Raw genomic sequence first — 24562 nt, 5'->3', positions numbered from 1 at the left:
AACTGCATGTTGCATGACTGTCCGTCCAAATACAATTTATTAAAACTCATACCAAACATATAAAATAACTATAACAAATCTAAGATGTCTCGTTCCTGTATATTTCTTTTACGAGCGGCTGCAGCTCCATTTCCTTCGCGCACGTTACGAGCAACTCATCCAGGATACGTTCAGACACCCTTCAATTATAACTTAGTTAACCGTTGGAAAATGATAATAATAAAAATACTTTGATGGGAATTTTATACACTTAATAATAAGGCAGATACATTTCTGTTAGAATGAGGGAAGCTAATTAGAAAAATCTAGTCTGGCTTAAACGCACGATATCAGAATTGAGAAACGCACGCTGTATCTCGGAGTTAACTCAGATTGTCCATTAGGAAAGATTAAAAAATTAGGTGCGATCATTAACATCTTTTGCTATCAATGTAAATGCTTAAAATCATTTACTATTAGCCTACATTATACATTGCCCTAGAAGAATATTCATTAGAAATCTTTAATTTGTATAATAATGAACATATTACGGTAATTGTTTAGTTGTTTATGACTTATATACAATAATATACAAGATATGAAACCAAAATAAAACTGACTTGTATCTAATTATGCAATAAACATGGATTTTTCAGGAACTATGTACTAGCCGTTTTAATGAAGTAATATTTGTGTCAAATCAAGAGAACTTCGTATGTTTGTGAGTGTGAGTTGTGAGGTATGGAAGTTGTCACCTACTTGCCAATGACTTCCCAGGGTTTTCCAACGGCACTGTTAGCGTATAGGGGACTAGCGAGCATATGTTGTAGGAAGGCCGTTCGATAGCTGAAGAGGCGCTCGGCCGCTTTGTCGTCCACGCAAAGCGCCATACGGCATCGCTCTAACGATCGTGTCGCCATCGCCGCTTCAGAAGCAGCTGCACCGCTTGTTGTACGGGGTGGCTTTTTCTGAATAGTCTCTTCCAATATCTGAAGTTACATCTTGAATAACTTAAAAAAATATGAACGAAGATATAACAAACAAGTAACAACGTTATTTTATTGGAATTCGAACGATTTAAAATTATTTTAAGAGCAAGAAACTAACACTGTGTTTTTCCTTCGTAATTGAGTCAGATTTCAGTTAGTTCTAAACAAGTTTATTGAACATAAAACATAATTACTAGGAAAGATGCATAACAAGATATACACCCTCAAAAGCTGCGGTGTGCTGGGCTGCCGTGGACTACCACTGCTCATGCAGATAAGTTGTCCATTCTTTGCACCCGATACACGGTCGATTCGCGTTCTGAAATGTAAAGATATGTCTCACAACGTGAAATTTAACACGAGTTTTAAAATAAATAGGTTATTTTAATTTAGTCTTAAAATAACGAGCTTACACGCCAATAAGGTCCAAATAAATATAGGAAGGTGTTCTGCAAGGTGACACTTAACCCAACAAGAATAAATTATTTTAAGGAATGTGATGTTTTTTTCCATTTTCAAATACCTCTGATACTGTTATGTCATTGTTGTTCATTATTATATTAATATCGCTCTAGTGAAAAGCCATGTCAGAGAACATTAATACGGCAATAAATAACAGAGGGGGAAAACCTCCTTGGGGAGTGTCTAGACGAGACAATGACTTTGACACTTGTCATAGGTCAAACAATATTATAATTTTTATAATATTAATTAAGGCAAAGGAGTGTTCTTTGGCGTGAGCAAGGATTTTCGGACTTTGAACTAAAATTGCAACATTGACATTAAAATTGCTTCATGTTTTTTGGAAAACAAACTCTATTCTCGTTCGGTAACTTCGTTGTTCTGTTTGTTCTACTTATAACCGGAAGCTGCATTTACTTCACTTCTTCAATTTTACGCGCTTGGTATTGGCCCATATATCCTTAGACAATAGTCAATAGACAGTAATTCCGCACATACGGATTTAGAATGATACAGGTCATAAAATAAGGCGGATAACTAGCTGTGACATCAGCCGAGGTCAGCTCAATGTAGACCACATTGCACACCTCTATTACTTTATTAGCACTATTTTTACACTGACTAATAATCCAAGTAAAAAACAAGACATTCTTTTTCCTTGTTTTGTAGAATCATTAATATTACAAATAACTTATTTTATATATTATATTAATAAATAGATAGTAAATAAATAAATCCTTCTTTGCCTTGAAAGTGGTACATATTATGAAGTATGAATTAGAAAAATCAACACAACACACAAACATATAATTTAAAGTAATTAAATTATTACGTTATGTTCTATGTAAGTATCTCAAAACAATCTCTAACAATTCCAACGATCTTTGCATACAATTTTGTTGAATTTTGTCAACACGGAACATTAAATAAGAAGATAGAAAGTAGGAAGTAGTAATTTCCTTAATTATACACGGTGTAGGTATATTAGGATCATAATTATTCTGTAGGAAAAAACACCATGTAGAGCGTGCACAAGGTGACCTTGAACTGAGCAAAGTCATGGCCGCGACAGTGCGGAAGTGTGACCTTATGATGCGATGGGGTCTATCGAGTGAGGGGATGGAACGACCTGGTACAAACCTAAAGTGGCCAAGCTTTTGATTTTTCATAGACGAAAAAAGGACATAGTTTTGCAACTGCCTGCAGAGGCTATATTGAATAAATGATAACTCTAATGTTTCAAGCAGTGTGCGTACATTTTAGTTGTTAATTTAAAATGTAAATTAGACACTTAGAAACGTTAATATATAAAAAACGTAAAAGATCTAAATTTACATTTACTACCAGCTTCAACTTTGCCAATATATGAGATAATATAATATTGTACACAGTAACAATGCTCCCAGATTTATCCCTTACATTTTAAATCATATTAAACCTACAATTCAGTACATTAAAAAATTCTACGTTATCTTTGGAAATTTATGAGTTCTATCTTTAACCTTGTACTACAGACACCAAATTATATTAATTGCACTTTCATTAGCATTACATCCAATTAACAATGACAAATAAAAGTCTCCTTAAAACTAATTACTAAAATTATTTTCTCGTGCACTAAGCACTTTAATACGTTAAAGATGGTATTGTAATGAAATGTCTGGTGATTGCGACCTAAGGCTAGATGGCTATCAGTGACCTAACTGCGCGTGATGACTCCTGCGCACCAAGATCTTGAGGTCGATTCATTTACGGAACAATGGGAAGACGTGACTATGGTACCTTTTAATATTGCGACATCAATAACTTTCAGGCTCAAACTTACTGGAGCCAAATAATCAAGAGTGGATACATAAGGAATATATGTGAAAAAGTAAAAAATATCTAAAACTCGTAGTTCATACAGAACGTAAGTAACTTACAAGTTCAATAACTAAACACTAGATTTTTTGGGAATTTATCACACTTTAGTGCCGAGTGCAGAGATGTGTAAGTATACAGTTTTAAACGATTTAACAAAATCAATTCTTACTCATAATAATTAGTCACACCTCGCCATTTTTGTTTCTCTGTGGGTGTGACAGTTCATAAAGTGGTTTATACTCTGTGTCCTCTTCTATTGTATTAAATTAGATAAAGATATAAAGTCCATTTAACACACTCACTTGCCCATATATGTAGTAATTATGTGTGGGAAATTTAAATCTGATCAATGATAAATTTACATAGTAGCAATTTAAGACAAACATTAATTTGTATGCTTATTAAGAATAATAATTTTTTCTCATTGATAGAATTGGTTTTTCGAATTTATTAATTCAATAAATTAAAAAGGAAGAAGATCAAGATAGGTATAAGTATTATTATACAAATCAAAATATTAAATTAGGACTTTATGCCAATTTTATAAAGATCAATATCATTACTGACTAATTTATTCAACAAGCAACAAATACGCACGCACATATTGAGTTTGTTAGAAAGATAATTTCATCGGCTCACAGCCGGATTTCGAACGGACGACCACAGGGTAGAGGCGCACGCTTAATTTACTAGTTGTATGGCGATAGTATTACTGATAATAATCACTTATTAATTAGTTAATTAATAGCTCACCCGGGTGAATCTCCACCGCAGAGCTGTCGCAGCAGCGTCATCACCTCGCAGCCTCCAACTGTTGATGTCTGGAAAAAACATTTTTAACTTTTAAATTTCAAAAATACCTACTTTTGCAAACTGATTTCTTTGTGACTGTTAAATGTCTAAAATGTGACCTAATTATACATTTACGTTATCAAGCGAATGTCCATAATAATTAAAAGCCTTTTTAAAGTCGTGTCCCGTACCAATCCGTGCAATTCGGTAAATGCAACCATTACGTCATCTGAGATAACATTTTCGCGCCGGCTCTAGTGCTGCGCACCTGACCTTACTCGTTCGATAAAAGCCTAGGGAATATAAGAAATGTCAAATGCCTTGCGGGCTTGACAATATATTCAGATTGTATAAATTTAAATTTTATAACAATATATGTATTGTTATAAAATAGTAAGTGATAAAAATCAATTTACAAATAACAACTTTTAATCATCTAACTTTAGTCATATACGTAGTCGGAGACTGACTCAAACAATATTCTTTCATCTTTATTTCTTTCAAAACAACACGAGAACCATAAGAACTAAAAACGCAATTAGTCAATTTTATTAACTTAGACATGTACGAAAATAGGCTCTAGAGTTCCGGCTACGGATTAGCAGTATTACAAAGCACAACATATAGTCAGTAGAGTGAATTCTTTTGTGTTTAAATAAATAACTTATTAATAGTAGAGATCAGAAACTTTTCCAAATTCGCAAAACTCTATCAGCAAAGCACGTGACATTCGACTAATCGGGTGATTATCGACAATCGTGACGTATCATCCCTCGATAACAAACAATGTAGACATCACTAGAAACGCGCTAAGAGCTCAGTTATTACCGCCGGCTCGTGCGAGTCGATCGTGTCAAATATTGTGTTCAAATACACTGATTTTGCGTAAAGATGGTAAGTTGTACTTTATTTGATATAAAACAATTATTGTCATATTTAAAAGACAAGAATTGCTTTCTGGCGAGTTCCTTTTATAATAATATCGTTAAAAATTAAATTCTTAATTAAATAAGAACAGTAAAAAGTACTTATATGACATACCCTTAAATTATTTATTAGTGACGTTATCACAAAATATAAAAAGCTTTGTTATTATTATCGTAAGATATTAGAACAATTCCCGCACAAGTCCAAAAATTTTAAAAATTAGAAGATATTTTTCTTTTAGAAGGTAAATTAATCTTAAACTATTATATATATTCGATATAAAAGCAATATTAAAAACGTTTCAATTCTTGGTTACGATAAAAATAGAGCGTGCAAGTATTATAAACAGACAAGACGTAGTTGATATAGACACACTAATTTTATTTTTCTGAATTATTTTTACTAAAAATTTCCTTAGCAACTTACAACGATGCAGTTCTTATCACTTATCAGTTACGAATGTTTAAAAAAACTCTCTTTAAATCTATAAAATACCGAATATCTAAACTAACTAACTGGAACACTAGGCTTAACATAAACCTTCTGCTAATCCTAAGTTTTCCTTTTTTGACCCGATCCCCCCCCCCCCCAATGCGTAACACATACACGCAACATGTAATTTAAATTATAGGTATTTTTAAATTCCTTCCTTATAATAGTATGGCTGAACGAGATCGCATTTACCGCCGGTTGCTCTCCTCATTATTTAGAAGTTATGTTTGTTTGGCATTTTTCTGGTGAAATATGTATTTAGGAGTTTGTTTTCCATCTGTCACGTGTTGTTGTGATGACATCATGAGGAGGACAAAGCTACAACCGACAGCTATAAATAGTATCTGGGAGGACACTCAATCATCGCTAACCAACCGTCGATTGGAAATAACCAAGCTTTAATTGCTTGTATTGGTCTGTTCAATTGTTTCACAATTTCGACGGAAATACACTCAAAATAAGCTTTTCGAAATTCAAATTTTGGGCTAGGCAAGACAGACTCAACAATCTTTTCAACATTATATTAATAAACTTGTAGAAAAATCTATATGAAATTAATGCAAATAAAAAAGATTCCTTCCCCAAAAGAGACAGTTAACTCTTAGAAGATATTTTTTATAGTTTTAGCCTTCCCTTCCAAGAATTTAAGTACGTCGCGATGCAATAATGTATGTAGCTCTAAATTATGAAGCTAGGAATAGGTAGGAATGTTTGCTAGTGTGATGTAGCAAGTTATAAAGAGAAGAACTCGATAAGATTCTTATTCTACGAAAACGAAATCATTGCAACTATCTAGTAAATTGTTTACTATCAACGTGACCTACATGTTTCATTCCACATTAGACAACATCATTAATATCAGGTAAATTAACAGCGATATTAATGGAAAGTAACATGATTCAAGAGTGTATTTCTAGATTTTGAGCGTATCGCTACAATAACAGCGGCATCCAGTTGAAAATCGTTTTGAAATATATTATCTAGCCTAGTCCTCGTGAGCTATCTTTATCTTTTATTGCATGCTTTGAACGTCGAATAAATCGTTTTATCAACTTCATACATTTCAAAAGATGTTTAATTTGGTAATTTTTCATTGGAGAATAATACTAACAAATCTAGTCTTCCATTCAGCAATGTTAAGAGATACAAAAAAATTAACAAATTCCTTGCAAAATAAAAATACCTTTAAATAAACCTTAATGAAATAAAATAACTGATATGACATTTGGCTTTAGGCCAAGCGTTTATGTCGATTTGTAGTATGTGTAAAACCTATATTTTAATACATATCACAAACCAATAATGTAAAAAAAATCCTTGTGTGTAATGGAAAAAAATGTGGTTGAAAGGCGATCACAATTTTTTATTTCACAACCAATGAAAAATTAATTACGTTGTATGCAAAACATTTTTTTAAATTTAACACATTGAAAAATTAAATTTAAATGTCGCCATGAACGCCCACGAACGATAAATCTCATAGAATGCGAAAGAAATGTATTTGGACGGCAGTTCGGCTGGATGGCGACACCTCATCGCTTCCACACGGTACTACTTGCTGTTAGTCATGGATTCATATGCCCATCGATACTCGCTAAACAGGTGCTCTATAACAAGAGCAATCGCCTAGTCAGTTATAATTATGATTTTCTTAAAAAATTCCAGCGTTACGATTTTTACGATGTTAGTCTATGTACTAGGACATCCTAGTGCATAGACTAGACTCCTGAGCAATTTAAAACTTTCGGTAGTCTTCTCAATTTCCGTTAACATAACATTTTGATTTACTTTTGTAATCTGGTATAGCTCTTACCGAATCACATGAAACAAGTGCACGATACTGAAGATTTTGTAATAATACGAAAAATAAAACAATCTGTAACATTTGAATTGTATGTCCCGAAATATTTGAACAGTATATTAGAAACGTTATAAACTGGAATGATCACAATACCAGCCCACGCGGTGCCTATTTCTGCTACTGGGACTTTGGGAAGGTCAGCGATCCGTTTGCACTATCATGCAACATCGGTATATTATATTTTTAACAATTGTCATACAAATTAAAGGCTTGAAACACAACTTTCCTAAGAGATATAATCGCGAATTTATCAATTTATTTACATACATACGTTTCGAGTGGTTTTCAGTAATTGTTGTCAGCGAGAGACAACTGCAGACCAGGTTTAATTTAACTAGCAATTAACCGAGTAAACTGATAACAATGTTTATATATTATAACTAAATAAAGTCACTCCTGTTTAATTATATTTTATTTTAATTATATATATAATATTGTATAAATGCAGTATTGTTATTGATTTGTCAATTGGTTTGCCATTAATGTCTCGTTTTTAGCTGTATGTTCAATTACACTATGTCTAATTGTTTATAAACCTAAACTCGAATTTTGACGAATTATGATAACAAAGAGATATTTAAATAATGAGGGAGACCTTTGGCTAAAAAAAACATTTTTTTCTAATTCTAAACAAACGAGATGGTTTTGACTAGTACTTTTACATTTTACATACTTAACTTAATATTTAAACTTTGTATTCTTGTTTTTTTTGTAAAATTCCTGAAAAATAATAAATACGATAAAATGACGATAAGGATATCATTTTAAATGAATAAAATATTTTTATCGATGACTGCTTTGTTATTGGAAATCAGACAAAAATAACATTACTTTATATGAATAGCATTTTCTTACCGGATCCTTGATAAGATTACAACAAATTAGTTCAGTTTTAGTATGAAGTGTACACATATAAATTACTTGACTAACTGATCTTAGAAATCAATGACAAGTTTAGGATTACAACTTTAATCTAAAAAAATGTTGTTAAAAATAAAATAAGAAATGCAAACCCCTACGTTTAAAAAAAATTCAAACCTATATTTTTCTATGACGTGGTCATTAGAAGTATTAAAAAAACATCATAAGTGCATGTATATGTGTAAAATTAAACAAATCATAAGACAAATGCATCCAATGCAAATGTGTTTCTCGTTGTTACGGAGCCGAGACAAGGCTTTTTCCATGATAAATACGTTAGTAGCCACTAGAACAATGAACGTACTGCGCATTTGCTGTTTATTTGAGGTCCTTACATAATGTATCTGCTTTAAACAAATATCAAAAAATTTTTTTTTTACTAACATATAAGGATTTAAGCTAGAAATAATACGTCTTACGAGAATCTTTATAGCCTTATTATAAAACGTGCACTATATGTTAAAGGTTTTTCATTTAAAAAAACATAACCATGTGAACAATGTACGTATGGGTATCACAAGAACGGCTATGGACAAGATGCAAAAAATATGGAGAAACAGGAATATAACAAAAGCCACGAAGGCCAGGCTCGTGAAGACTCTTATATTCCCCATATTTCTGTACGCGGCCGAAACGTGGACCTTGCGAGATGTGGAAAGACAGAAAATACACGCTCTGGAAATGTGGTGCTAAAGGAGAATGCTTGGGGTTTCGTGGACCGAGTTTCGTACAAATGTCTCGATACTTCAAGAACTCGGCATTAAGCAGCGTTTGTTTTCAACAGTACAATCTCGCATCCTTACATTATTCGGACACGTATCTCGGCGTGGTGTTCAGTCCATAGAACGCCTTGTTGTCCAGGGGAAGATGGAAGGCACTAGACCGCGCGGAAGGTCACCTACGCGTTGGACTGACCAGATCAAGTCTGCCGTTGGAGATACACTCAATGAGTGTATCAGGATGACTTCTAATAGGCAACGATGGCGAAACGTCGTGAAGCCTATCACATCTGCCCCTTTTAATACCACTACTACATAGCGATCACGACCGCTCTGTCAAGAGTGTACCGGATAAGAAGAAGGTCTTTAGACCACGTTTTATAAATAAGCCTCTTTCGCCATCTAAAAAGTGCCTATATTTTATACATCTGTGCAAGTCCATGCAGATAGTAAGATACGGTAAGCCGCCTGCCCGCCTAGGTGACATTTGTAGGAAACTTTAAATGAGTCAAAATAATAACTTCAGTATGGACACTGGTCAAATGATTTAATATATGTAACATGGTTGTTACGCTCTTTTAGTTATTATGTATAATTTTACTATAGCTATAACTACGTTCACTGTTTGACAGTTTTATTTCAATTTATTATCCTCGAGATTGCTACGAGTGTCGAAGGATATTTTTGGAATTGGTGATTGCATCAAGCTACGATACAACTACACATTGGGTTTCACTATCACAATATTGGCATTAACTGTGGCCGTGATATGCCAAAAGTGGCAATGTTGCACATTTGCTTGTAAAGTAGCTGATAGGTGTCTTAAAGAGTCCACGTGAGTTATAATTTAGCTCCCCACGCTATCGCGTCCCACAAGATCCTGGTTTCCAGCACGGTATAATTTATTGATGTTTTTACACTTAATACACAAATATTTCATGGGATTTCATGTCAGGTAATACCTGACATGAAATCCGTAACTAAGATAACTAAAAACTAAACTCCACATCAAAATTTTGCTTATACTTTACGTGAATACTGACCACGTCGGCTGAAAAGCAGCCTTATCTAAATACATAACACCAAGATTCGCGTATAATATCAGAGAAGTTTTGTTTAAACAAGAGAACTTTAAACACATATGTCAGTGACGAAATATGTACTTCTATTTTAAAATTAGTTGCTCTCAATTAATTGTGTATTGAATTCTTAAAATTATGTCATCAAACAAAATTACGATATAAGGTACTTTAATATCACGAGTTCCACGGAGTATTACTTAAAAATTGTTATTTAAGGCATATTACGATAAAGATGTTTTTTTATTGATAAACATTTCGATAGCCTTTACGAGTTAATTTTGTCCTTATTACGTTTCTTTATAACGTGGTCGACCTTACGGTCGCCACTTAATGTGTAACCATATAATAATCGATTGTACATACATCTAAGGCATTAAAATACTCTTTTTACAGGCAACCAAAGACCCAGCACCTGTCATCTGCAACAGCTGCAATGGAGCTATTCAAGGCAGAGTACGTAACTATCAAATAAATATCCGCTCTCTAAAATAAAATAAGTTGGGTTAATATTATAAAAAAATAGCTTTCGTAATTGTTATTATTTGACTAGTCATAGCGTCCGCAAAGGCTTTTCATCTCTTGATAACTCAAAATTTAGCCTTTCATACATTGTTTACTGTTTACAATAAGAAAGTGATATATGGTCCATTACAAATCATACTTTGTTATAACTAATAATTTTAAGTACACAAGAAAGCATTTTAAATAATAAATATATGAATTGTAGCCTATATGTGATGGTATATAAAATTAGTTATGAGTCCACCGGATCCGGACCGGATTTTTAAAGGACCTTCGACTGGTATACGGTGGTCAATAAAAAATAGATAATAACAGAAATATTGCTTCATATCAAGGGATAATTGTATTTATCATATATCTATACGGTTGTCGCAACAAGTCAAAATATTATACGTAAGATTACCGATTAATTTATCTATCGTAAAGGTCATATGGAAAATATGAGGTACCTACTTGAAAAGAAAAATCTATTAAATATATGCAAAATTGAAAAGATCTATTAAATATAACCAAATTAAAGAACCTACGATAAAAGGTAGTTTGCTAAGATTCAAGATATAAGCGACAAGCATTCGCGTAAATTAAATCTCCAAACCATAAGAATATTTTGTCTTGTCTGTCAAATATGTCTTAGTTCCTACTAAGAGTTGAGAAAACTATCGATCTTTCAATATTCAATCACTAGTCCTTCTTGATTTAATTATATTTCTTCATGAATGTTGCAGGATGCAAACCTTTGTGAATAAAATATGACTACTTTTGTTGAAACAATTACATTTAAAGCTTTTATGATGAAGGCGTTAATAGTTTTTTCCTACATCAGCATGATCTTACAAATAATATAGCAAACCTGTGTCGCCCGGTGTATGAAAAGCCAGTGACATTATTCATGATAAGCTACAAGTACCGAGTACACAATTATTATATTACTTTCCTCAAATCAATATGACGTCATGATGTTATAATAAACCGCACGTATTATACCGCACTTCATAGCAAAAAATATTATAAATTTACAGGATGTTATTTCTCTTCTAACTTTAGTGAGAAGGTCACATTGATTACAGATTGTAACGGCCTTGAACAAAAAGTGGCACCCTGAGCACTTCACGTGCGGGTCGTGCCGGCAACCCATCGAAGGCGCCAAGTTCCACCAGCACGATGGCGGAGTCCGCTGCGTGCCTTGCTACACCCGCCACCACAGCCCACGCTGCCACGCCTGCGGGGATCCCATCACTGACGTGAGTCACCACATCACCTATCTCCCATACAACACTTGACGCAGCGATTACAATAACTCACACTTGAAGAGTGATAAACCTACGCCAACAGTCTTGACTGAATATTAAGTTATGATTCAGAGCTTGGAGTCGCAGTGAATTATACCAGTTACGGCATTTTAATAAAATACAAAATACTTTACGTAATGAAAATAATCATTGCAAGGAATTCGTTAATTAAACATTTTACAAATACAATAAATTAATGTAGTAAACTATGCCATGTATGCTTGTTACTGAGCTTCTCTAAAAAAATATACGTAACTGTTTTAACTTATATTTATTAAAAACAAATGTCATATACTCATATAATTAAATTGTCACGGTAGACAACGACTATGTGAACGTATATCTGACGCGAATATATTGAAACAAGAAGTTCACGTTCAAGAACACGGCATATCTGTTAATTTGCATCAGTAAGGAAATAATAGAGAGAAACAGCAAAGTCAAGGGAGCCTGCCTCATTCGGCAACAAAAGTGACATCACATTATGGCTCAACAATATTCCCTATATCTTTAACCATATTTAGTAAACATTCTATCAGACAATTATGAAATACGGAAAAATCAAAAGACATAAAAATAATGACATACAACTCCCACGACTCGTTTGTTAAAATTATTTTGGAACAACACCGTGGGTTATCCAACGGCAATGATTCACACTTGAACCATATATGGCTCATCGACGCGTGTCTTGTAATGACTTATTGTACAGATTTAGTTTTACTTATTTACAAATATAAAGAAAACATTTTCTCTACAAAAGTTCAAGTAAACAATCAATTACTTGAACTACATATATCATCGATATGTTTAGCTGTTTAGTATACAACTCAAAATCAAGGAAATAAGAACGCATTTTTCTCGGCCGTCCCCAGAGCGATGATGTCATGACGGGAAAACAATGGTGCTATTTATGTTCACAACATTCGTATTAACTACTACTTGATCATATTATGTCACATCTCAATGACCTTGTCACCAATCAAATGTGGTACATGATTTATTTTTTATAGCGGTAATTTATATTTTGTTGAGTATAAAATAAAGTTAACACATTACCAGTATACAACGTATGAGCGACTTACTTATTGAAGTTCAGGGTAGAGCATTACGCTGTTGTAACTTTAAGTACATAACATACTTTGAACCTGTCTTATAGGATACAAATCACCTATAACAATATAAATTAATGAGTACCATTCCGTAACTAATTGTTAAAGTTATTGGTATTTACAGCGCGTGATTCAGGCACTAGGCGTATCCTGGCACGCGCACCACTTTGTCTGCGGCGGCTGCAGGAAGGAGTTGGGTGGAGGAGGTTTTATGGAACAGGTATTTCCTATTTTTTACTGAAGATGTGAACGAGAGTGGAATTTAAATTAACGCGTCAAATCTTAGTACATACTTTCAAAAAAAAAATATTTTTTTAATTTATCATTCTCAGGCCGGCCGCGCATACTGCTCGTCGTGCTACGCGGACAAGTTCGCGGCCCGCTGCGCAGGATGCGCTCAGCCCATCGTTGACAAAGCAATTGTGGCGCTCGACGCTAAATGGCACCGTGACTGCTTTACTTGCAACGTATGATTCCAACAACCATTATACATTTAGTTTGAAATAAATAGAAATAAAATTAAGACAAAACGCTAAAAACTTGTGGGTCACATTCAAATAACGAATCATAAATAAAAAATAATTTGTCATTTACAGAAATGCCGAAACCCAGTGACCGACTCCACATTCTCCGTCATGGACAACAAGCCACTCTGCGGGAAGTGCGCCTAAATCACAAAATAATATTTATTCTGTCATTTATAATATAGATGTTTTATATTCAAGCGCAATTCTGCACTGTTATAAGACACAGTTTATTATAATCTTAAATCCTTGTACTACTATTACCATTTTTTACCAAGTTAAAATCATGTATCAAGATATAAGCGACACTTGTACCTAAGATTATTTACTTAGGCGCATACACAATAATCTATATTATATAATGCACGCAACCCAACGATTACTATACGCAGACTCACTGCCCGATCAAGCTATTTTGAAGAGCATATTAAAATACAAATCTGTTAATTAAGTTTAAAATTCCAATTCATCTTGGTGTGTAGTAAAATGACAGAAATCTATTTTTATATTAAAAAATCGTGCTCTCTCGTTCAGGTTTATATAAGGAAAATATTCGTAAATATGCAAAGACATTGTAAATATATTTATTAAATATCATTAATTCACTGTGATGCTTTTGTGGGCTTTCAACATACCAATACGGCGTTAGCCGCGTAGTTTGTGAACGCTTTTCGACATTTGTTTTTCAATAAACCACGTTTTTTATTTAAATAATTATTGTTTATTTTATTCGAATATCATACAAGATACACCTCTATATGAAGGACTATTGTCGTGGTTAAATGATTCTTTAAGAGTAGGATTCGTTTCGGAGAAATATGTATACTATATAACTATTTGGACCCAAATTCAATATGATTTTTATACGCAAAATTACTTAGCGATAGTTTATGGTATTTAATCATTAGTTTACTTTATGTAAATCAAATTACTGATACAACTTAAGCTGCACGACAATAAATTGAAAATAACTTACCCTTCTGTCTTTGTCACATTTATCTTCTTTCCTCGGTGTATCTCTAATTTCTTCTTTTTTATGTGTATCTCTATTTCCTCCTTTTCTCGGTGTACCTTTAGTCCCTTCTTTCCTCGGTGTGTCTCTCATCTCATTTAATTTTGATGTATCTTTTATCTCTGCTTCCAACTCTTTCTCTCCTCCACCCATGTTCATAGTTCTGGGTGTGCGAGATGTTCTAAGTTTCTCGGGTGGTATCGGTTCGTTCCGGGTCACATTTTCTAATCGAGGTGTATTTCGCCGATTGATTTCTTTTCTAGGTGTGACTTGTTTCTTAGTTACAGTAAGATCACTACGAGGCGTCGAAATTTTCCGAGGAGTGTCCTTTTTAGGCGTTGCATTGCCCTTCCTCTGAGATTCATTTACTTTTGTAAGTGTGGCTGTATCTTTTTTAATCATCTCTGTTTCCTTTTTGGGTGTTTCCACTTCTTTTTTTGGAGTCTCAGTTTCTTGTAATTGTATGAACATCGGCACCTTAGTTGCCTCAGGTGTTTCTTTACAGTCTAATTGTTTATCTAAAATAACAGACTGTTTCCCGGTTGATTTTGTAATGCTTCTCTTAGGTGACTTCGAGCTTCTTCTGGGAGATTTTTCTTTCTTAAGCCTTTTTGCCACTTTTTTAGGTGACCTTGGAGATTCTTTACCTTTGGTGAGATCCTTTAAAGTCGGACTGGGCTCACGACTTATGTGACTTGAGGCGCACTGGCAACACCAGAAATTAAGTAAAAATTTATTTGCAATTCTACAATAAATTACTAAAACTAGTATTCCTAACACAGTTGAAAACTGTAACATATTTAAATATCTTACTTTAAAATATAATAATATACTCACTGGTGCCACTGTTTCAACGAGAGTTGGAACATCCAGATCTTTGTCAATTTTTCGCTTCGGTTTGGGTGTTCCGGCTTGAGGGTCACGCATTAGCGGCCGTCGCGATCTTTGAACAAGAACATACATTTCTGATCTTTATGTAAATGGCAATAAAAACATGATACAGATTTATATATTACTTCATGACCAAAAAGCTGAAGGTAAGATTAAGATATCCATGATGCGCCGTCTTAATAACAAATAGCTGTATGGGTATATTTGTGACAATCAAGTTATAGGTTAAATAGAGTTTATTGTCAGTTGATGGAAACAAATCCAGACTGTGGCAGTTACCTAGGACTCCGTTTTCGTCGCGGCACGTGGACCGTCTTTTCGATGGATCCTTTACTGCGTGCGCTTAGACTTCCACGCTTCTTTGATGTACCACTAAAATGGTAAAGTTTCAACGTAATTCAGTTCACTAGTACTATGTCAAAATCCAAATTGTTATGTAATCCTATGTATAAATGTTTCCTTGAGTGAACTATGACAATTAACAATGATAGTTTTATTTATAATTTATTGAGAGTCAAAAGTTCAGTCATTAGGTTCAGAAAGACAGATTGCTGTTTCGAGTGCAACAATTATGTAACAATTTACAATTAAGCGATAAATCTTCAAATATGTGTTCTAACCCCCTCATACTAACCCCGAGTTGAGCTTCGAGCTGGACGCTTTAGCGGTAGAGGGGTGTCGCAGAGTATCCAACGAGTACATTGATAGTTGCGCCTCCGTATCTCCAACTGCAACAAATTTATGTAAGCTATACAAAAAAAACACGAGAAAGACGCATTGCAATGGTTTAAATAAATTAATAAGTTAAAATGCACGTTTATAATGATTATGGGTACATTGAACATTTTTTAAAAATATAAAACCTACCAACTTAAAAGAAAAATTAACGACACCTAGATAAATATTATACATGTCCAAATATGTAGATACCTACATCTCAAAAACCATTGAAGCATTCATGAAACTTGGACTGTTTCGATATGACTTTTACATTTCTTTTGTGGACAACATACGAAATGTAGCACACGTTCTTTGAAATCGTCTGTTTCTTGGATCGTATCTTGAATGCCGCCTAAACATCGTTATTGTATACGCTCCGACTTCAAAAGCACCAGAGGAAGTCATTGAGTAATTCTATGAACAGCTCGATAATACAATAAGAACATTGCCCAAAAAGAGATATCACAATTATCATTGAACACCTTAATGTAAAGGTGTGAAGCACAGTACAAGACAATCACTTAATGGATGTTGTTGGAAAATATGGATTGGGAAATAGGAATGACAAAGGAGTAATGAGGCTACAATGTTGCACCGCGATCTCCCTTACGATAATGAATACATGTTTCCCAAACCATCCAAGAAGGTTATACACATGGATAATGCCTGGTGATCGGTCGCAAACCTAATTGCCTACATTGCCATAGCGAAAAGGTGTAGTACTGTATAAAGAAACGAAAACCCTGCCTGGAGCAGATCGTGGAAGCGACCATAGACTTCTCATAGCCAATATGTGTATAAAACTTAAACAGTGTAAGAGAGCAATCTATAAACCCATAAAAACCAGGAGAACTATAACAGTTCAGGGATGCATTGGACTAAAGGTATATACCACATAAAATAGATAAAAACAATAAAGATGCAACATGGCACAGACTCAAGGAACGAACAATATGCGTCAGTGACGAAATACCTGCCAAACTTCACGATACTCCGCACCAAGTATGGATTTCAGAAGAAACGTGACTTGTCTTCAAATAGAGAAAAGATGCCCTCAAAGGTAATTCTGATCCAAAAGGTATCACTTACCATAGCCGAGCTTTCAGCTAAGGTGCAACGACTGTGTCGATGGGACACAAATGCTCCCTTGAATAATATGTGCCAAGAAATCGAGATTCAAGGCAAATGCATACCCGTGACTTATTTCTCGGAATAAAGGCACTCACAAAAAAGGGAACCTGCTTACGGACACAGATAGTGTAACTAAAAAATTGGCGTGAATACTGTGAAGCACTATACCAAAACTTCGCAAATACTTTTAAAATGTCTCCCTCAAAGATCGGTAAATTTTCTGGAACCACACATACTGGAGTCAGAAATCTAACGCGCCATAACCAAACTTAAGAATAACAAAGCACCAGGTACAAATAAAGTAAGTGCGGAAGAACTAAAACACATTGGAGAACGAGGTATACGTAGTTTACATACATGTACATTACATAGTACCTACAGGCGTCATGGGTAGGAATGGAAAGAATTGGTACTAGTCCCGATAAACAAAAAGGGTGCTACAAACTTATGTGAGAAATACAGAACCACATTTATATAAATATCCGAAGAAGAACCCAGATGACCAAAGACGCAATGACAAAACTGTTGTGATTATTTATAGAAGGACTTCCTTGAAAGCTCTTGGTTCGGTTGAGACTCTGGTATTTCTGATTTTCCTTAATAGCGATGAATCTTCGACTGTGATGATATGAAGGGAGAAAAATAGATGCTCTTTAATTGTGGGGTTCGAGGCCGATGTCAAGGATTCAAACGTATTCATACTAAGACGGTTACAGGTAAAAAATCGTCTTTCAACACTTTGTTACCGAGGTTTTTTGGACATGTTACACGCAAAGATTCAGAAAGTATAGAAAAACACATCGTGATTGGCCGTGTGAAAGGCACCAGATCTCAACTGAAGAAGATAGACTTCAAATTAGGGTGACAAAGATTATTAATGTAATACTCACATGATTTGCCAGACTTGGAACACGATCCAATTGATTTTCTTCCTCGCCTCGACTTCTTAGAACGGCGAGAATATGACATGCTCTGATAAAAGCAGGAATCAAGTTAGTTAGTCCTAAATTGACTTACATTAATTTTTTGTGTAATTATAAGATTTTTTAACTATAATGGGCAATAAAGTATAATATGTATGAATTTAAATGGAATTACTGTTTCAATAATGAAAATTTGTGGACATTGCCGTCTTTAAAACAACATATGATGTTAATATTTTAATGGTTTTTTAACGTTATTTTAATTTTTCGTGTAACTTAAATTATATAAGGTACAATGACCCATGGAATGTCAAAGAATGGAATAAAGTAAATAGTTTCATACGGTATTATCAGTGCTATTTAAATATTCAGACATCCTAATTGTGTAATCTTCGACAGCATTCAATAATTTATCATTGGCACTTGGCAAACCCTGAAACACATTGATATTTTATTAGGGTATTCCTGCACATATTAGACTAAAATTATTCATTTTGTTTAATCATAAACTGACTACGACTGATTTAAGGAAAAAACGAGTAGCGCAACGACCTTTTCTGTGTGGGCCTTAGATTTGTGTGTGATCAGCATTATGCCGTCGACTTTTTAGTATAAGACCGTAAACAGAAATTCCATTGAAGCACAGCCGGGGTTGGATTCTATAATCAGGGTTGAGAAGGCTGATTTACGGCAGCTTAGAGCAAGTGTTAAGTATTACTTTTAACTTCCAATTGGATTTAGTATTGTCTTTTGTTAAATAGCTTTTACACATTAAGTGCTTTTCAGCGTGCGTGGTCACGGTGACCAGATGACAAGCACGCGAAACGTCGGAAAAAAATAAAATTTAGAATTACGTAAATAATTATAAGTTTTTAATAATAATACATAGCTTTAATCCGTTCAAAAAAAGTTTTTCTTCCAATTGGATTTGTCATCTATGGTAAACTTATTCAAATATTTATTAAATTAAACTTTAAAACTCTTAATAAACAAAAATAAATATGTATTTCGGATATAATATAAGTATTGTTGTAGTACACGCTAAATATTGGCAAATGTTACGATGTATTTTTAACTATGTACAAATGGTGGATTTGGCAAATACGTGTATTTATCCTGGTTATTAGCAAATATTACAAACTTATGTCAAATTATTTGCTGGAAAGAAATTAATTTATGCATACATCATTATAAAGGCGATTTGCGGCGACCAACGCGGGCGGGGCAGCGAGGGCTGAACACACGTTCGTGACGTCACGCACCATACACGATAGGCACCTTAGCGCCTCACCGCTCTCACGGATACAAAGCGTTTGCGGAAAAGACTTCATGAACACCTAAAGTTTTGGTAGGAATATTATATCAGTTAATGATGGTTACTGTGCTTAAAAACTAACATGGTTTGGTTGGCCTCCCATTGACAGTAACGCTTTCAGACGCTCACAAGTGCATAGCCAGTCAAAAGACTGGCTCTTAAAAAAGAGGCTATATATCTATAAAAGAGCTGTACGCTCTTTTTTTAATGGACCCAATGTTGAATTAATAACGCTCAGTTGTGGAACGACGGACGTCGGGGTGATACGGGTGGAATTTCGTATTCTGCCTCAATGTTCGATGATGAAACTCAGCTGCAGGTATGTTTCCAAACAACTCCTCTAAACACTTAAATGTTCCTCAAGTATGCTGAATAAAATTCATCATTAATGATGACAATAATTTTTAGTTTTGTTAAACATTCATGACATGATAATATAATATTATTACTTTGAGAGCCCGGGAGCTTGAGACAAAATCACTTTGCGACAGGCGTGTCCCGCTAACCGCAAATGAATTTGTATGGAAATGGTCACGTGAAAAGCGTGAGTTAATGTCAATTTCATACAAATTCCTTAGACGATAGTAGGACCTTTGTCTCAAGCCTTTAAATATCCTTTAACTTTACACTATGGACAAAACTATCTGCATCTTTATTAACTGTATTTATATATGTTTCTAGTGTAATATTAATGCAATGTACTTGGCAAAGGCAAATGTTACAGCCTTTTAATGCGTTATAGAACGCAATCTGCATATTAACACTTTAGGAAATTAATATTTAAAGTAGACAATTTCAGTTTTTGACAGCTTGCACGACAATCATTTGACGATTTTACTTATATTTTTGTAAACGTAGTTTTCTCTATATATACTCTTTAAGCTACAATAGTTATATTAGACTAATTAGAATTATCAGTGTACCTGAAGTGAATGCAGTGCGTTCTGATGTAGCGACACAATTCTCACTAGCTGCGTTTGAAATTGTGTATGCTTTGCGAACGGCATCGCTTGTGAATCGTTCCTTTTTATATCTTGCAACTGAAAACATGATTTGACGGTTTCGTTTCAATCACATAACTCGAAGAATGTAATGAATTTCCGATTATAAACATGTTTTGTATAGTAGTTGCGTAAACCAAAGTCAATATTATATAAATACGTTAGTAAATTAAGTGCATCTGTTTATGGTGAAGTAATCAAAAAAATAATAACAAAATATTTTCATCCGTTTCAATTAGAAAAAAAAAACAGTGTTACCAACGGACGATACCAAAGGACGTAAAAAAATTACTTAAAAAATCCTTACCTTCTTTTTAATTTTTTTAAGGTACATAAAATACGCCGTTAATATTAAAATAATATTATAAAATCCAATGCGGGCTGTCATCGCTCATATTCTCTTTTAATAAAAAAATATCTATTCATTTTTTATGACAAAACTTTTAATTCGGTGATATATATGATTGTATTTTAATTCGGTGTTACTATTTAGGGAGTAACTCTACAATTAAAAAAAATATTATAAAATCTAGCGCGTGGTTTTATGGCTAATATTATCTTTAAATAAAAGATCTGTTACTGACGAACATACTATACCTGTCTCTGTAGCTGGTAAATGTTAATTCTGCTAAACCGCGATGTGAATTCAACGGAGCGTCTCATCATTTTCGGTAAATCCGCCGGGTCAATGTTTAATATGTTCTGTCTCTCGAGGACTAAACTACAATTGTATTTAAAGCTTACACAATTTTAAAGATAATGTGATTAATGTAATAAAAGTTTTTAGAAAAGAATTAATTAATAAAATTAATGCTGGCAACAAAATCACCTTCATTCATCTTTACTTTACATACACTAGGTGGCGCTTAACTCAATATAGTAAAGAAAGCATATCTTTAAAATTATTACGTCATCTCGTCCAATTGGGCTGCCAGTTTTGTGCGCAGCTCCTTGACTTTTGCGCAGTAGATGCTGCTCTCGATCATACTAGTCACGTTTTCTGAAGACTTGCCTAATACAATGCTTAACGTTACTCATACAACGAATTCCAAATATAATATCAATGGGTCTTGAAAATGCTATAAAATATATATTTATTTATGCATCATTACAATCGTATAACGAAATACGAAACAAAAGATAACTCATACAGTTTCAAAGAAAAATTTATTTCTTAATCATGGCATAAAATGTATAGAAGAAATGTGCATTGTCTTTTTATAATAACTGTGACGAGTACTATAATAATGGAGTGGGACGCATTAAAAATATACTTACTGGAGTCTTTATCAGGGCTCAGATATCGGGAGTCGGGGCTTCGGGAAAGTCGTTCCCGCACAGTGCATGGTGGACTCAGTGAGTCATTTAGCAGTTCGTCCTCCGGACCTGATACTCCTGTATATTTTATATATTCTTATATCAAAAAATACGAATCAGAAATGTCAAAAAAGAACAAATTTAACAGTTTTTCTATAGATCATAATGTGTTGGCATACTTTGCTGAAATTTCGACAAAGCGTCTTCGTTCGTTCATCGTTTTACTTTCTTTATTTTCTTTCATTATTTTAAAACAAAATTGTATAGTGTAACACGCCATATTAAGTACAGTAAAAACAGTAAAGAAAAACATATAATAATCAATATGTGATATATATGATATGAATTATTTATAATTTTCCAACAAATAACAATAATTAAAGATTACCTTGTTAGTATGTTTGTTGTTTTACACCAATACAATATGCGACAGTTAAGTGATATTATAATGGCTGTGACGTCATGATATATCGAACGACATGAAATTACGTTCACACCCACTAATATTTTTAAGTAAGAATAAAAAATAGGAAAATAAACGAAATCTAATAAAAAAATTGTGAATGGCGCCAAAACAGAAGTCAACAGCGCATGCGCTAAAGAACTACACAGGTAAAAAATAAATAGAAAAATAATATCTAATTTCACTTTCATAACGTAAACAATACTGTCAAGATGTAGACGTAAATCGGTGTTCAATTTTTTAACTTCCCTACTGAATTTCATATAAAATTTTTCCTTTTCAACGAATTCTTTTTAGTTTGAAAAAAAACTTCTAGATAACATGAGAAATTTATGTTATCAAAACTTTATAGGTATATTTTTATTAAGACTACACTTACATGTTCTAATATAATTGTATAAGTGTGTTACATGTCACATTTTTTAAGAAAGCACTTAGAACTTACAACTAAATTGAATAAAAAAAAATACCTGACACATCCTTCTCATCATCAAATATGTGAAACGTTTCGTTTTCCCTGTCTGACTCATTAATAAATACTACGTGATGGTTGTCATTCTGTTGCAGAGCGCCTTGTTCATCTTTCCTTGGCGATACCTCTCTCGCCTGGAATATATATTTTAGATTTATGATTCTGGTCACTAAACTATATACACTTCCCAAAAAATATTTAAATAATTGTATGACTCCAAGATCGCCAGCAGCACCAGGACTGGATATGTTTGTGACAGCTGTATTGTTTAATTATAAAAAAAATTAAGTAGGTTGAAGTAGTATGTAAGCATATATATTTTTATTATTGTTTGGAATATATGCTGTAAATAAATAAATTAATGTTTATTTCTTCAATGGTCTTTTTTATTATTTTATAAAATTCCAAATATCTCCAACTCTTGTGGTGCGGGACCTTATTTTTTACCTATATTTTGTACAACCACATTTACATACATACATTAAGAAATTTCATAATATATATCCATATATACAAGTATTTTCTTTAATGGTTTTCTAAAATCAAAACAATTACATCTAGAGCGTTATTGGACTTTTAATAAATATAATACCTGTATTTCTTCCTCCAATCTTTCTTTCTTCATCTTTTCCAATTCAATGTCGAGAAGTTCTTTTATTTTCTCTTCGGACAGTTGTTCAATGAACTGATATGGATCATCTGGAAATGCAGTTTATTAGAATAATCACAATATATTTGCGTAACAAAATTGGCCGGGATTTCATATAATGATATTCTTCTGACAGACTATAATTTAATTTAAACATATTGAGTAATTATTGAACCAAACACAACTGCAGAACATTTTCAAGTTTTAATCAAAGAAAATACCCTTGCAAATGTTAGTTACGACATCCTGCTCCTGCACAAACTCCTCCCAAATCTTTTGTTCCTGCTGCTTCAGGCGCTCACGTCGGTTCAGTTTCCACGTTTGGTCTAACGCCACGCTATCAACCAACTGAAAATGTCGAGAATAATTATACTAATTCAAATTAATTTGATTTCCAGTACTAATAAGTAAGCTACTTATAACAATATCTGCACACAATTCATAAAAGCTCAACACGCATTTAAACAAAAAACATAAAACACAATTTACATATATATTGTATACAAAAGGCAATAATATATTTTTTTACTATGAAACTTGTACATCCGAATTATAAGATATATAGCTTATAATAAATTAGAGTTAACAAAAGATTTTATGTGTTTTTATGCATCTTCCACTTATATATGAGCTTAGTATTTTCATGAATTTCATAATTTGTAAAAAATACGCTTCTATATACGACTAGGACCATGACGACTTAGGGAAACATTTTATTTATTTTCTTAAAATTGGGAGACATTTTTTCGCTTCAGTAACATCATTTCCAAAAACCTTGTTTTCCGTTATTCTAATCCAGCGCTTAAGGCGCTGAATGAGACGAACGCGCCGAGACTAAATCCAAAATAGAAAATAAACTAACCTTTAGCTCACATGATTCTTGCTTATCAGGCATAAAAGAGAATCCACGAACGCACGCCTCCATCACTAATAAATTATTATAAACACACAAAAAATATATTCTCTTAGTTTGTCATAAGGAAAATGTCAAAGTATAAAAATCAGCTAATGAAATAGAAATTCTAAAACTGCATTAAGGTAAAACGTAAAAATATCTATGAACTTTGACAGAGTATGGCGTCATCGTACGCTCGTTTTAATTCTGAACAATAATTATTGTAGCAGTGTTTGAAT

At 33.4% G+C, this 24562-nt stretch overlaps 2 protein-coding genes across 3 annotated transcripts; one reads left to right on the top strand and one right to left on the bottom strand.

Annotated features, from left to right (window-relative positions):
- Positions 1-27: 27 nt before the first annotated feature.
- On the bottom strand, positions 28-24516 carry LOC123710393. The gene is made up of 19 exons (XM_045662245.1): positions 24291-24516; positions 23650-23776; positions 23372-23478; positions 22778-22913; positions 21806-21922; positions 21437-21539; positions 21125-21248; positions 20450-20566; positions 19396-19548; positions 18555-18644; positions 18179-18260; positions 16072-16165; positions 15717-15809; positions 15384-15489; positions 14511-15251; positions 4047-4114; positions 1191-1287; positions 739-968; positions 28-179 (listed from the first exon to the last, which is right to left on the bottom strand). Exons 1-19 carry the CDS (start codon positions 24351-24353, stop codon positions 80-82), a joined length of 2748 nt encoding a protein of 915 aa, XP_045518201.1. The 5' UTR covers positions 24354-24516; the 3' UTR covers positions 28-79.
- On the top strand, positions 4871-14248 carry LOC123710396 (transforming growth factor beta-1-induced transcript 1 protein). Of its 2 annotated transcripts, XR_006753821.1 has the most exons (7): positions 4871-4979; positions 10481-10540; positions 11677-11850; positions 13135-13230; positions 13343-13477; positions 13607-13739; positions 13888-14248. XR_006753821.1 is itself a non-coding variant. In XM_045662256.1 (6 exons), the coding sequence occupies exons 1-6, from the start codon at positions 4977-4979 to the stop codon at positions 13679-13681; spliced, it is 543 nt and encodes a 180-aa protein (XP_045518212.1). In that variant the 5' UTR covers positions 4871-4976; the 3' UTR covers positions 13682-14248. The 2 variants fall into 2 exon arrangements, 1 of the variants encoding a protein (XP_045518212.1); XM_045662256.1 differs by having other exon boundaries at positions 13607-14248.
- Positions 24517-24562: the final 46 nt, after the last annotated feature.

Source organism: Pieris brassicae, chromosome 5 (assembly GCF_905147105.1).
Source record: "Pieris brassicae chromosome 5, ilPieBrab1.1, whole genome shotgun sequence".
NCBI classification, from domain to species: Eukaryota; Metazoa; Arthropoda; class Insecta; order Lepidoptera; family Pieridae; genus Pieris; species Pieris brassicae.
Note: the sequence above shows the minus strand (reverse complement) of the source record. Positions and strands in the feature narration are given on the sequence as shown.

Excerpts from the sequence above, each read along its gene's own strand:
- LOC123710396 (XM_045662256.1), top strand. Across the intron at positions 10,541-11,676 it reads ATGGAGCTATTCAAGGCAGA|ATTGTAACGGCCTTGAACAA; the intron begins GTACGTAACTAT and ends CATTGATTACAG. Across the intron at positions 13,478-13,606 it reads GTGACTGCTTTACTTGCAAC|AAATGCCGAAACCCAGTGAC; the intron begins GTATGATTCCAA and ends TGTCATTTACAG.
- LOC123710393 (XM_045662245.1), bottom strand. The coding sequence starts at position 24,353 with ATGGAGGCGTGCGTTCGTGGATTCTCTTTTATGCCTGATAAGCAAGAA. Across the intron at positions 15,252-15,383 it reads TCGTTGAAACAGTGGCACCA|TGCGCCTCAAGTCACATAAG; the intron begins GTGAGTATATTA and ends TGGTGTTGCCAG. Across the intron at positions 969-1,190 it reads GCACACCGCAGCTTTTGAGG|ATATTGGAAGAGACTATTCA; the intron begins GTGTATATCTTG and ends ATGTAACTTCAG.